This window comes from Sinocyclocheilus rhinocerous, unplaced genomic scaffold (genome assembly GCF_001515625.1).
Source record: "Sinocyclocheilus rhinocerous isolate Xijiao unplaced genomic scaffold, SAMN03320098_v1.1 scaffold495, whole genome shotgun sequence".
Taxonomy (NCBI): domain Eukaryota; kingdom Metazoa; phylum Chordata; class Actinopteri; order Cypriniformes; family Cyprinidae; genus Sinocyclocheilus; species Sinocyclocheilus rhinocerous.
In genome coordinates this window covers 243,603-258,420 of record NW_015629560.1, presented here as the reverse complement: position 1 = coordinate 258,420, position 14,818 = coordinate 243,603, and the positions used below count along the sequence as shown (strand labels likewise).

The following is a 14,818-nucleotide window of genomic DNA, read 5'->3' as shown; positions in this document are numbered from 1 at the left end:
TGCCATTGAACTACAGCTCTGAAAAGTAACTATGGCTTATAAAAATATTAAAATAAAGAATAAGCAATCATTATCTAAGCACCATTGTCTGAACTGAATGTTGCGCGCTGCAGTGAGCATTAAGCGCAAGAGGGACGAGAGAGAGAGAGAGAGAGGTGGAGTTGTTCAAGGTAGTCTCTTCAACAGGCTCGCGCGAGTTCACTCCTAGACCTGCAGTGTAGACAAGACAAGGCGTGGACAGACTATCCCACAAGGATGTATGCCAGGAGCGCATGGATCAATTATGGATTGTATGGGGTTCTTGCGTGCTTTAACGAGTGTCAACATTTGGATGTATGATTTAATACGCGGCAAGTAATTTGGAACAGAAACCGGACGATCTAAATGAGTCAACAGTTGGATGCACCTGAGAGGGAACCTCTGGATAAGACCATGACGCTGCTTTGGAATCAGAGAGAACCATCTGTAAAATGACTTGGAACTCCAGAGCGCTGCGATGACTTCTCCACGTTTTCTGTAAGCTGGGCGAGGAAATATATCCACAGCTGCACAATGGATTTACAAAACTCTAACGGGTCATCTGGGTCGGACAAGCAGAAGCCCAGTCTGATAGACTTGGGGACGTTTTTCGTGGACGCCGACATCATTTTTGGATTTACTAGTCATCTGTTAAAGCGAAAAGCCAAGGTAAGCCTTTGAGAACGGACAAAAGACTCCGCAAGTTGACTCATTTAGAGCTCAGCAGACTCCACGTGGGTTGTTTCGCTTAAAAATATTGTGGTATTTAAAGGCTATGCTATTTTTGGGTTCGCAAATATGAATCCTAAGTTTTCGTTGGTTATAATGTGTAGCGGTTTGTTCATTTCAGCACCACGAACAGCTCTCATCCACCAATTGCGCTTTTAGCAACTTCCCTAAAAACATACAAAATACATTTCATTACAATGCAGTAAGTATATCAGATAAAGCCCTTCATTTTGAACAACATTTTTTTTCACCCGATAGTGAACTTGGTGCTTGATTAAAAGTTTCTCAGCGATCATGTGATTTTAGTAATTTAACTCAGTAATAAAAATTTACTACAGCTAGGTTGAAGTTTTCCGTTTAAATCATGAAAATAAGAAACACTTAAAGCCAAAAAAACAACATCAGTCTGATGTGTTAATAAACCACTAATAAGGTCCACAAAAACAGACAATAATGTTCAAATAGAGGTTTATTAGAGATTAAGTTATAAGTCTACAGGCTACAAATATTATAGATGGTCACAAAAGCTAAATTTCTGCCAGCAAATACTGTAGTTTTCTTCGCCCACGTCAAACGGTCCGTTATTGATGGTTTATTGGACCACTTGCGCTGTCACAGACAAAGGACTGATTGAGTTTTAATTTTTTTTGAGGCGGGAGATTGACAGTATTTGGGTGGCAATTTAATGTCACGTGATCCCAGCATATACATCATCAACATAAAATATTTAGAGATCAGTAATTAAATATTCAAACATTCTCACAATTTATTGCAAACCGAGAGGTTTGTAAGATGCAGTTGAGTAAAATACCAGAGGGTGGCGCCAGAGTAATAAGCAAAAGAACTCCAACAGACCCGCAATCTCAGTCAACACAAGTGAACTGTAACATAAAAGATGACGTAATTTATGTTTGAAGCTATTTTTTATTTATATATATATATTTTCAGACATACAACTTGGAAAGATGAGTGCACAGGCTGTTGCTTACAATAATACCAATAATACACATTTTTTTTAAAAATTATGAACCAGACATGCAGTCGTGATTTTAAGCAATTTTGATTACTTCACACGAGTTACTCAGTTCTTTAACGCACACCTCTTATTACAAACACATAATTAATTAAACTGTGAATTGAAATCAATATTATTTTCACTTTTTGTTTGTGCAAACGCAGTCTAAACTCTCTGAAACAGTGTCTGAATAGCTACTGAGCGCTCAGCTCCACCCCTCCAGCCAAGTAACCGAGCCGCGTACATTGATAGCAGTCAAACTTCACTCCTGCGTACGCGCGTCGTCATGGAACTAAAGCAAAGCAAAACTTCACGGGAATTGAGTTGTGCTTTTTCCTTTGCGCTCCCACTGACTATCCATGAACTGTGTTCCTAATCAATGAGTGTAGACAAACAGAGACGCAATAAAGTGCACTAGATGTCCGCGTTTTGATCAATTATACCGAGATGATGGATTTAACACAGGGGAATGCGCAAGGAGAGTTCCAGATCAGCCGGTCAACTGTAAGTCCTCTAATAAACAGCTGATGCTGAGAAGTTACAGTATTCTATTTGAATTCCAAAGCTTGCTGTTTGTGCATTGTTGTTGAGTAATTTGCAACACGTTTAGAAAGTTTAATCACGCTTTTATTTTACGTGTATAAAAAAAAAAAAAAAGTAAAGCTACATAATTTGTTATTATAATATAATAAACAATTAGTAATATGCAATTAACTGTAATCTGGATGTTCTACATTTATAATGAGCTATTTTTGACAGATGTTAAATATATGGAGTCTTTCTGTATCTTGACGTTGTTGTCTTTCATAAAGGTGGAAGGCTGTTCGAGCGGAGAGTCTTCACTCTCACTTGAGCTGAGCCCGAGGAAGAGACTGTCAGCGGAGGAGGAAAGGTGTGCCAGCAGACCCCCACCTGAAGGCGCAGGAGCCGTAAGCCTCTCTGAATCCGACAGGGAAGAGACTAAGCCAGATCTGTGCAAGCAATGTCAGATGACTATAGCTGAACTGAGGAGACAAGCTCTCGCTCTGTCCGACCCTGCTTCCTTTAAGGTCAGTGAGTGAGAAACATTATTTCAGTGCCTTTGCAAAGCAAACAAACACATCCAAGACAGGGGAATTCAGTTGCTTTGCAATTTATAGCATTTTTAGCACTAATAATGTTATCTTTCAACTGTTTTGATTCATGCAACATTGCATGACTAAGAATCTTTTGTTAGTTTGAAGCAGCACTTGACTTTCACTTGAGCCTTAGAGCTCTGGAAGTCCGCCTTGTTTAATTCTGTCACTCGGCTCTTTTCAAAGCATCGTGAAAGCCTCACATAAATCAGATGCACTGAATGCCTCTTAAAGGCCATTTTGTGTAAAATCTCACGATCTGATGAAAAGTTGACACAAATAAGCCGTCTTTGTAGTTTTATGACTCCCTTATCAGAAAACCGATATCCTATTCAGGCTCCTATTCACAAAGTTCACCAGGTCATCAAAAGGTTAATCTTTTTACTATACCAGCACAGAGAGCAAATATTTCAATTACATATTTTGCAAACTATAGGCTTTGTTGCACTTTAGAACGATCAGTAATGCATTGAAATCATATTCAGTCTGAAATACATATAGGCTTGGATAAAATTGAGAGCAACACAAAATGCTGTTTGAAATGCTCATTGCTGGATGTTTGGTTTATGGTCAAAACAGTGATGAAACCTCATCAAGCCTTGAGTGGGATGGTTGGAGTGAGATGTGAGAAGCTCAGCTGTGTGGCACAAAGTGTCCCCATGCTTGCCAATGCAGAAAGTGGATGGGCATGATGTACAGAGAGCAATCTGGATGAAAAATGAACTATTAAAGTGCCACTAAATTTACTGAAACAAAGTCTTATCTGAAATGGAAATTCATATGGAATTCTTATTAACTTGAGGTTACATTTCTATTGTAGTTAATGCTGTTTAAGCAATATCACATGAGCAAGAGTTGATGTTGATCTCACTCATAAATAGAGTCACTTAGTTAATTTTGAATTAATTGAGTGAATGATTCAATGACTCACTTATAAAAACAGCCATTTTTAGATAGATAGATAGATAGACAGACAGATAGATGCCAGTATTAAAAATCTGGCTTTTCTACTTGATTCTCACAAAAAAGCTCACAAAAAATTGAAACCGTCCAGATCACCAACCGTGCGTTTTGTTTTGATGAATGCTGGTAAACTGAAGCTACAAAACCACTCGTCATTGTTTGTTTGGAGTGTTCACAGTCTATCTGCTCATTCCTAAAGCCAAGAAATGTCTGTTTTTTCTTACAACCTTCCGTTTCTAGAGTTTTCAACAGCTTTTCTTACTTTCACACATTGTATTCACACAGTATGCGCGAGTGCCAGTCTCTGAGAGTCTGTGGACAGGGGAGGGGGCTATTGGAAGTGGCCCATTGTTTTGGGAAACAATGCTTATCTCCCCTCTTGTCCGTCGACATTGGGGGGAGAAAACAGTCGAGCGGACTCGCTGTACAGTCTGTGGAGGAAGTGCAGACCCAGTTGACCTTCATCATGCATTCAAAGTGTTCCTGTATACTCCTCATCAAATTCCCACCACAGTTAAATATAGGCTGTCGACTTTTTATTGATTCCTCATTGAAATGTTCTAAAATCTTAAAATTTGTTCAGAACTGGGTTTCTTCCAGGAAATGTGGGGTCAGCATCGCAGCCCCGCGTGTGACAGGCCGTTTATTTGCAGTTTTCTTCCAAGCACACGCTCGCAGGTGGCAATTAGTCTTTCTTCACGCCCCACAGCTTTTAATGGCTTCACTCTTTTTCACCAGGTTTGCTTTCAGCCTGCACCATCCTTTGTTTTATTATTTATTACCAATGATTCCCTCAGCTGATATCAGTGAGGAATGGTCTCTTCTCTTCAAACAATAAAGAAGCTCTCTCCTCAGTAGTTCATTCACTTCAATGTCAAGGCACTTAACACCTGAACAATGCCTGAGGATGGAATGCCTGGAAGCTTAACACGGGACAATGGACAAAGACTTCATTGCCTACAATGATTGGCACTTAACTAGTCACAAAGCTCCAGAACATAATCGCAATTTAAAAATGGCCAGCGTTAACCCTAAATCATCATGTCCGGCTACGATAACCATTAACCGGTAAGAATGAATCTGCGACGTCTAACGTCAACTTCTTTCACTCCACTGGCTGTCCGCTTCGATTACAAGATCACTCAACAAAATTTAAGGCCATTCGCACCTGGGTTAGAACAATCTAGCAGTTTGGAATGTAGCGTTCCCAATCCCATTATTGTGATGAAGGACTACATGGTATATGGTATCACGTTTAATAAGATGAATATGCGCTTGGGGGCGGCCGTTATTTCATCTCCATTGTCCAAAGAGAGGCACTGAATTGTCTGTCATCAATTATAATAGCCACTACAGTTCTAAGGGCCTATAAGCTCTCTGTTGTGCCATGTAAGAAGTTTAAAGTCCGTTCACCAGGCAGGTCGAAAACACCTGCACCCCTCCGTCCTTCAAATGCTGGGTGAAACCTTAGACGACAGTTGCAATGAGAATACTTAGCTCTTCTTTGTTGTCAGTCATCTCCCTGAACTCTCTTGTGACCAGACCTCCTAAAAACCCATGGGAGGATCATCTAAAGCAAAGCTAGATGGATTTGCAGTTTGCCATTTTCATTTCAAGCACTTAACCCCTGCAGCTGTGTGTCTATATGTGCGTATGAGCAACATTGTGCCTGTAACCGCCATGTGAAAGGTCAGTGAGGTAGGCTGCTATGGGATAAGAATCATAACCAAGTATGAAAATGGGTGGACCTCGACTGATTAGACTACAGTACATTGTCATGGGCAATAAAGATGGAGATCTTTCAGAGCGGTGGCCGATTGTTTTATTCAATTGGAAGTTGCATAAGCCACTTAGATGTTATATTGTATGCCAGGGCTCAAAAGAAGAATCCTGAAGGTGTAGATAGGCTTGAAAGGACATGACATTTTAAAACTTTTCCGTTTTAAAAAGCAAAACCTAGAGTTCTACACTCTTAAAAGTAAAGGTTCCAAAAAGGGGGTTTCATAGCAAATGCCTAGAACAGTGGTCACCAACCTTTTTAGGCCCAATATCCCTGACCTCAGCCTTTATGTATGAACAGGGTTGCCAGGTTTTCGCAATAAAACTAGTCGAATCGTGTTTCGAGGAGGTTTCCCCCTGTAAAAATCGCATTCCGGGGGTAAAATACACGTTTTTCGGTGGGGATCTTCCAGTAAAATTCACATTCCAGGGGCTAAATATCACGTTATTGGGGTCGCTTCAACCCGCGGACATGAACAACAACCCGCGGCAACAATGTTAAAGGAGCCCAATTCTGCGGAAAAAACGCGGACTTGGCAACACTGCTTATGAACTGACCACAATATAGCGTTCCCTTGTTTACCGCTGTAAACAAAGCAGAGCTGCGCTTTATACGGAGAAGAAAATGCCTTTGACATCGAAACTTTTCTTAACACAGTTCCCTTCAGTGATACATTAATATAACCCCAGAAATGTAATGCATTTTTTTTACTTATTTTACTGTTATTTTCGGGATCTACTGGGACAGTGATAAAGATCTACCAGTCGATCGCCGATCGACGGGTTGGCGACCACTGGCCTAGAAGAACCATTTCGGGTTCCTCAAAGAACCTTTCAGTTAACAGTTCTTAAAATAAAATTTTCTCTAAGTGTGAAGATCATTTGAATAATCTTAAGAACCTTTTTTCCACTATAAAAAAACTTTTGTGCTGTGGAAAGTTTCTGTGGATGTTAAAGGTTTTCCATGGAACCATATATGCCAAGAACATTCATTTTTAAGAAAGCATCTTTGCTTTTAGAATCAAATGCATCTGTAAGACTCATGTTGTCATGAGCAGTTGTTAAAATAACCTTTTTTTTTTTTTAGTTTGAAGAACATTTCAATAATCTGAGGAACGTTTTTCCACTATAAAGAACCTTTTGTGGATTGTGGATTGTGGAACGTTTCCGTAGATGTTTTTGTAGAGCCATAGATTCTAAGAATTGTTCTTTTTTAAAATGTATTCTCTCTTTATTAAGTGAAATGCGTCAATAAGTCTCATGCTGTCATGCACAGTTCTTAAAAGAAACATTTATTCTCAGATTGAAGAACATTTTAATAATCTGAAGAACCTTTTTCCATTATAAAAAAAAAACTTTTGTGTATTGGAAAGAATGTTAAGGGTTCTTCATGGAACCATCAATGCCAAGAATGTTTCTTTTAAAGAATGTATCCTCTCTTTATAGAGAGAAATGCGTCAATAAGCCTTACGCTGTTGTGAGCTCATCTCAATTTCCAGGTTACTTTAAATGTGACTGCATGCCCAACGGCACTGTTCAAATGTTTATTCTGAGGACAATTATTTCCTCACACCCCTACCAGAGAAAAGCTCACCGTTCTCACGAGAAGCGAGGCTGGTTGAAGCGGAGTTGAAAGCCTACTGGAAGTCCTGGTTCGACTTGCTTACTCCATTTCTTCACTTTCAACCCTGCAGGGGAAGTTTGCCTAGCACATGCCACAGCAGACACTGTAAATCACTCAAGTTGTATTGCCTTTAATAGTTTCTCATTCAATTCTGCTCCTGTGCCCTTTTCTTGTACTTTCGTATGCTTGGAGTTTGCAAGAAATGCAAAGCTGTTGATCAGAACATAACAACAGGAGAATTGTGACGAAACATGGGGGCGGATGGCATCTGTTGAACCTTTTCACGCCAACCCACACCTGATTCCTTGAATTGTCTTTTCATTACGTATCTCTAATGTCATTTGAAAGAAAAGTGTTGTGACAATGTTTAATGACGTTTAAAGAAAAATCCTTTTAAAATCTAGTTTAAAGCACATGTGCCAAGTTCTTTGAATTGCATATTTTGTATTTATATGTTGTTTTATATGCAGGAATTTCAATAAAAGTTAACATTTTTAATTCATTTATTTTAACTGTTAACATTTATAGTGATTTAATAAAACAAAAGTTGCACTGGATGTAACTAAAGTTTTTAAATATTTTAAAAAATATATATTTTACATAGTATTTCTTACAAATATTATGAATTCATTATTCATAAATGGTGTGGTTTCCTGCATGCTTCTGCATGTTGCAGTGAAGCAGTTTTGTTGAAATAAAGTATCACATTTAATAATAATTGTATTCTTTTTAAGATGTTTTTCTCGAATGTAATATCAGGACTGACAAAAAATATCAGAACACATTTTGATTCTAAAATGAAAAATATAGTATTGCTTGTATGAATTGTATTTTATATGTCTTTTTAACAGTTTATTAGATTCAACATCACTGACCCTAATGCAAATAGCTTTTTCCCCTATAAATATCCAAAAAATTTATTATAATAATATGATTTGAAAAATGTACCCCCCATCCACAAAGACCTTTACAGCATGAGTTTGTTAACCGGTATCGTTTTTATTCCAGACGGTGAGTGTAAATAATATTTAACAGCATGTGCCCAGAAGCTGCTGCCCCGGGTTCACTCCCCTCACAGAGGTTCAGATCTCCAAATCTGGAAATGTACGTTTTATGCATGCTGCTCTTGTCTTCCTCTTAACCTTTTAACCCGACCCTGGCCATAGGGAAACCAGAATGTAAACCACAGGAAATGATGGGTTGAGAGAGCCAAGTACTGCATTGCATTATTGATATTTACTCCCGTGATCCCTGCTATCTGATTCTCAATCAGTGAGTGTTTAAACTCATTGTTTGCTTCGGGGCTGTTTCACTGTTAAGCTGTGTGCTCAGCTGATACGACTATGATAAGTTCTTCCTCAATTGTTTTATTCTCACTCTCAGGCTTTTGATGTTGAAACAAAGCACTTGTTTTGCATTTGTCTTTCTTAGAAAATATATTGATGCTTGCTGATATATATGTTGTAAGAAATTCCTATGGAGTGCATTTGAATATTGAGACCTATTTACTGTTTTATGTAGATCATTAAGTCATGTTGTTTTAAGCTGTCAGATATGGCTCTTAACCCTCTATAGGAGTAATTATGAATTTACAGCGTAAAAAATTATTGACTTTATATTTTACATATATTTAGGAGTAAAATCATTTTCCAAAATGTGTTTTCTTCATCTAAACTTTGACCTTTTTTTCAGGGATCCGTCATTTATAACTGACGTTGTCCCATTAGGGTAAATTATTTTTGGCAAATTGTCTGAAACCTCACACACAATCAAATGCTTTTTCACTATCTGAAAATAAGTGAAAATGTCTTACTGTTTAAAAAAAAAAACATTAAAAACATTCAATGACAAAAAACTTTAGAAAACACATTTGGATGTACAATAATATTTTTTATAACTTGAATTTATATGTATTTCCTAGTCTAAAATGAGCACACTATGGAGCCTGTAGAGCATGTGACCTAACATGTGCTAATGTCTCTTTTACTAGGTACCAAAAATGTGAAGCACATGGCTAATAAATTTTAATTTTACTGGTTGAAGGGGATGTCATTTGACATCACTAAAATAAAATGTTGTTGGTTGAACATTAATATTGTATTTTAAATGCAATTTTCTTAGCGTCATTTATAAATGACGATATCCCTTAGAGCAGTGGTCACCAACCTTTTTAGGCCCCAATATCCCTGACCTCGGCCTTTATGAAAGACAAGATCTACCTATTGAAGAATTGATAGAAAAAGACATCCCAGATTATACTTCAAATTTGAGGCCTTTTACTTAGTATTTTAATTAGTGATGCGCCGGTCATAGCTGATTCAGAATTCAGATTTTCTTTTCTTTCTTTCTTTCTTTTTTTTTTTTTAACTAGCATATTGGATTCTGATACTGATACTGATTTTTAAGCAAATTTATTTATTGGCTATTTGCTTTATAACAAACAAACTGGCTTTAAACAAAAATATCTAGCCATTTGAAATTAGAGGCAACCACTGCATTTTAATCACGATCTGCACGGGCAGTTGTTTTTGATTTGATTTAGATTAATTTCAGGATTTAAAACAAAAACAGAATGGTCTGACTTTAGGTGTTATTTATTTATTTATTTGCTACATAAAACATCTGCACGAAACAAAAACAGCAGGTCTGAATGAGACGCACTCTCTGACAGCAGGTGGCACTAATGAACAGGGTTGCCAGGTTTACGCAATAAAACTAGTCCAATCGCGTTTCGAGACCGCACTATAGCGTTTCCTTGGTTACCGCTGTAAACAAAGCAGAGCTGCGCTTTATACGGAGAAGAAAATGCCATTGCCATCGAAACTTTTCTCAAGACAGTTCTCTTCAGTGATACATTAATATAACCCCATAAATGTAATGCATTTTTTAAACTTATTTTACTGTTTTTTTCGGGATCTACTGGGACAGTGATAAAGATCTACCAGTCGATCGCGATCGACGGGTTGGTGACCACTGCCATAGAAGGTTAAACAAACTTGAAGTTCCTCTCTTGTCCTCTAGAGGCACATGGGCTTCTCTTTTAAATGCACCCTTGTACATTGGTTTTAAGGATTTTTTGAGCTGGTATTATCTTTTTCCAAATTTCTTATTTTAATTTATTTTAAAATGTATCTACTGACATTTATTTTGGTAATGGAGAGGATAAATTAAATGGATCTTGGATTTAGTACAAAAGACAGTAATATATATTTTTTTTTTGTTTGTTCAAAATTAACACAAATTACTTTTCTAAAATTTTTTATGTGAAATATTTATCTTAATATGTGTGCTTGTGCTATTTTAAAAAGTAAATACCACTTGGTTTGATGCATGCATACTGATATTGCATTTATAGGTGTCTTTATTGTCAAAATAAGTTTGGGACCAAAAAATAAATAAAAAATAAAAAAAGGAATATCAGACAGAACTGTAAAGAAAGAAAAGTGATTTCAAGAAGAGATATACAGCACCAGCTATGACTTTTGGCACTGCAGGACAGTGTTTAAATTGTGTCAAAGCTCTTGAAAGTCTCTCCAGTCCCCCCTCAATTTGAACAATGCTGCAGGATATGCAGTGAAAATGATGTTAGAGAAAAAAAGAAAGAGTTCACACTGGCCAGTTTGCAGCCATCTCTTCTCGTATTCTGTAATTTATCCCAGGCTGCCAGCTGTGAGAGGAAACTTCTCAATGTTGTAGGGTGTGACACAGGAAACAGGCTGAAGAGGGCTTGAGCAGAAGGCTGTGTAGCTGTGTGTGTGTGTGTAAATGCTCGAGTACATTGTCATATGTTTGTTGTCAGAGTGTTTGGGAATCCACACGTCTGAATCTTTGAGGAAAAAGAACATCCAGGAATGTTCCAACCAAAGTAATTGCTATTCTCTGTCTTTCCTCTCTCTGTCCAGTCGTGCCTGCTATTACACTAAATGTCAGGCCGACTGCAGGCTAACAGATAAGACATAGGCATTTGACATATTGCACTGGCTCTGAAGTTCTAGCTTTGAGCACATCTGGCCATCAGCTGATCAGCACAATATTTATTTTCCTTTGTACTCATACACTGAAAAAAATAACTATTAAGATCTACTTAAAAAAATTTTGGTAACAAATTGCACGAACATTTTACTTAGAAAATTGTTGTTCTTCTTGATTTTTAATATTACAAGTAGAATTTATGATGATTAATTTAATATATTTTACAACACCACACAATCTTTTTTTTCAGTGTAGGCTGAGTAAACTTTCTGCACGGGAAATAGAACTTTGTTATTTAATTCAGTTATTTTCAAATGGTTTAGCTTTAAAATGCAGATTTAACATTAGACAAAAAGTGTTTTCATCCTCTCTAAAGCAAATAATTCACCAGACAAATACAACAAAACAACATGTCAGTGTTTTGTAATGTTCAGATGACACTGTGTATAGAATAGAATAGAATAGAATCTTTAGTTGTCATCACACAACCGCTGAAATTATTTTCAAATACTTTCACATGATGTCATCATAGAACAGCACTGTGAACAAGGACAATTGCCTTCTGTGTTGCCAAGTCTGTGGTTCAACTGTGGAATTGGGCTAAATGTACACTTTTTTTTTTTTTTTGTCTGTGGGTTAAAGCAAATGCTACTTCGATGGAGGAGGACCCCTCCAGTACAAAAACCGTGTAATAAATGCAATTGGGATAGTTTTGGGCTAGTTCTTCTTAGCAATTGGGCTGGCTTGGTTTCACAGACCTGGCAACCCCAAATGCCTTTGAGCAACCAGAGGTTAAGTGCCTTGCTCATAGCTCAGTCATGATGGCTCACTTCCCGTTGAAATTGAACTAGCAACTACACAACACCACCTTAATGTTAATTTTAATAACCCCATGCAATTAAAATTAAAATAGCATTGTGTTGCTTTTAATCCTCTGAATGAAAAGAGTGAAAATGCCCCTCCCCCAACAAACCGGCCTCTGACTAGCAATAACAGATAGCTAAAATGCTAATGAGTCCAAACAAAAGTGATTTGATAAATCTCTAGCTCTGAAGTCATCAATATGCTAGTGTACGACTGAAAGTTAACCTTTTTTAAACTTTTAGTGCTTAGCACTTTTAGCAGATTGGCAGTTCGGCCTGCAACTCCTCTCCAGTCCACCGGAGGGATTCACCAGAATACTAAGAAGTCACTTCCTTCCTCTACTTTTTAATCTCACTAGAATGAAAATGCACCTCCCTCTAATACACCAGCCTATGACTAGCAATAGCAAACAGCTTAAATGCTAATAAACCCCTCAAAAAGTGATTGATTATGAAGAACATGGCTACTGCTTTTAGACCCGCCATGACTGGATACCATTTTACAAACCTGAACAACTGTAAACTCTTTTGGAAACTCTGCAACATTCTGGCTTTTCCGGCCTTGACATCAGTGTCTGTCTGCTGGTCAGTGGGTCAACTGTCAGCCCAACCTGTAATTGTATTGTTGGCATTCATGTGAGTTTGGGAGGATCCCCTGTGGTGTTTGGCTTGGCATGTGTAAGTGTGATATGTATGTGTGTGTGTGTGTGTGTCTCTTTTGTATGCCCTTATTTATTCTCCATTCCACAGAACTCGTAGTCAGATGTGGGCCCCATAAATCTGTGTATGGAAATGCCAGTCAAAGTTCACTCCTAAGTTCATTTCATGCTTCACTGTCTTCCTCTGCGTGTGTGGTGCGGCATGTTAGCGTGAGTCTGTGTGTGAGCTTTATCATGGAATGATTATCATTTATTCTTTTTGTGTTTGAGAGTATGTGCGTGTTCAGAATTGATTCAGGCTTTTCTATGAAAAGGTTTCTCTCAAAGATGGAAGAATTAATCAGCCATCACAGTACAAAATGATTTGTCTCACCTTTGCAGATGTGATTCAAGAGTTAAACAAAAGCCACTGCTTTCAGTTCTTTGTCTTTCTGGATAATAGTGCAGAGGTTCTTAAACTTTTCAGGTAAAACAAAAATTGCAGATAACCTACAACACCAGCAACTACTTTATTTTGATGTCAGAATCATAAGTCTGAACAGTTACATTACTGAAATAAAACAATATCACTGTTAATACATTCAGATTATTTATTATTATGAATTCATTAATCAGTGAGTAGTTCAATGTATGTGCTTTTGGGAAATGATTACATATTATTTATTTTCAACTATTTTTAATAAGCCAATGAACTCACCAACCATTTGGAATCGTTCACTGATCACAGTTTGGGTACCACAGGGTTGTTTGGGAAGATGTGCAGTGATTTATTTTCCTCTCAAGTATTCAAAGTTTCTGATTCTTGAATGCATTTCAGCTATAGTTATCAGTTTCTGCCGTAATAAAAAATTTGATCACCTAATTTAGCATTTATTAGCATTATATGATAAATTGAGGCTTCCTGCAAGGATCTTCTAATCTCTGTTTTATGGGCTTGTAATTTCATGGCATCTGGCTTCTTCTCACATTTTGCACAGACAGACTTTTATGACGAAGAGCAGATAAGAATCACTTCTGTTTTCTTGCTGTGGTTACTATCTGTTCTTTTATCTATAGTGAGTTTCTTTTATGTGACGGACATGTAAAACTTTTATAATTTGTAAGACAATTTGTAACATGGTAGAAGATCACACTTTATTATAATGACTTATTATGAATAATGGCCTGATGTTCTTTGAACTTTGATTAGAGCAGATGACGGTATGAGAAATGAATCACTCGCATGTCTTTGAATGCTGTCAGAGTGTCAGATCTTTGCCCTTATTTTGTTTTTCCCCTAGGAGCCAAGTGTTAGTCAAAATTCATCTACCGGCAAAGAGAGTTTCCTAAACCAGTTCCTGTGATTTACACTTTGTTTTTTGACTATTCTGACAAAACCTGTGAGGTATGTTGCTCTAGACCTAGGGCCGGTTGCACCAGCTGGACGTACACCCGGTTGTAAGACTAGGCTGGACGTAAATGGCGCTTTAAGTCGTGCGTAGAATTTATACCCGTTGCACCATCTCTGCATAGTGCTACGTCTGACACTAAATCTTACGCCTAGTCACAGGTAGGTGTAAAGTGAAAAGTCATGATTTGCTCGGACATTATTCATTTTTAGGATTCATGTCTGTTAGTTAATTATTACTGCAGACGTGACCTGTAATATTAATGGTCTTTTCGGGCAGGATAAGCGATATCAATCGCGAAGCTCTGTGCTATCCTACCACACTGTCGACATTGAATACAAAATATATTTCTGTCAAGCATGTAATAATTATGCAGTAAAATATTACATATGAACTGTGATTATTAAAAGAAACTGAATTGATTGACATCTTGCTTGGAAGGACAGTGTAAATGCTTGGAAATATTTCACGTCTTTAATTCCATTCATTATTTGTATCGTGCCTGCCATCCAATAATCACAATAAGTTTTGTGCTTTGTTACTTTTAATCAGAAATAAATTAAATAATCAATAATAAATAAATAATCAACTTTCAAATTCTGTCAATTTTATCACAAAATACAAACCATAAACGTGTTTTTTTCAGCCACAGAAAGACGCCAGTACAAAAAAAAACACGTAAATACACACTTA

General features: G+C 37.3%; 1 protein-coding gene across 1 annotated transcript in view; it reads left to right on the top strand.

Moving 5' to 3' along the window:
- Positions 1–552: 552 nt before the first annotated feature.
- kif26ab (kinesin family member 26Ab) overlaps positions 553–14,818 on the top strand; it is a 105,749-nt gene continuing 91,483 nt past the window's right edge. Inside the window, exons 1-2 of the mRNA XM_016551236.1 lie at positions 553–687; positions 2,575–2,811. Coding sequence (XP_016406722.1) covers positions 553–687; positions 2,575–2,811 — 372 coding nt within the window. The remainder of the gene's footprint in view (positions 688–2,574; positions 2,812–14,818) is intronic.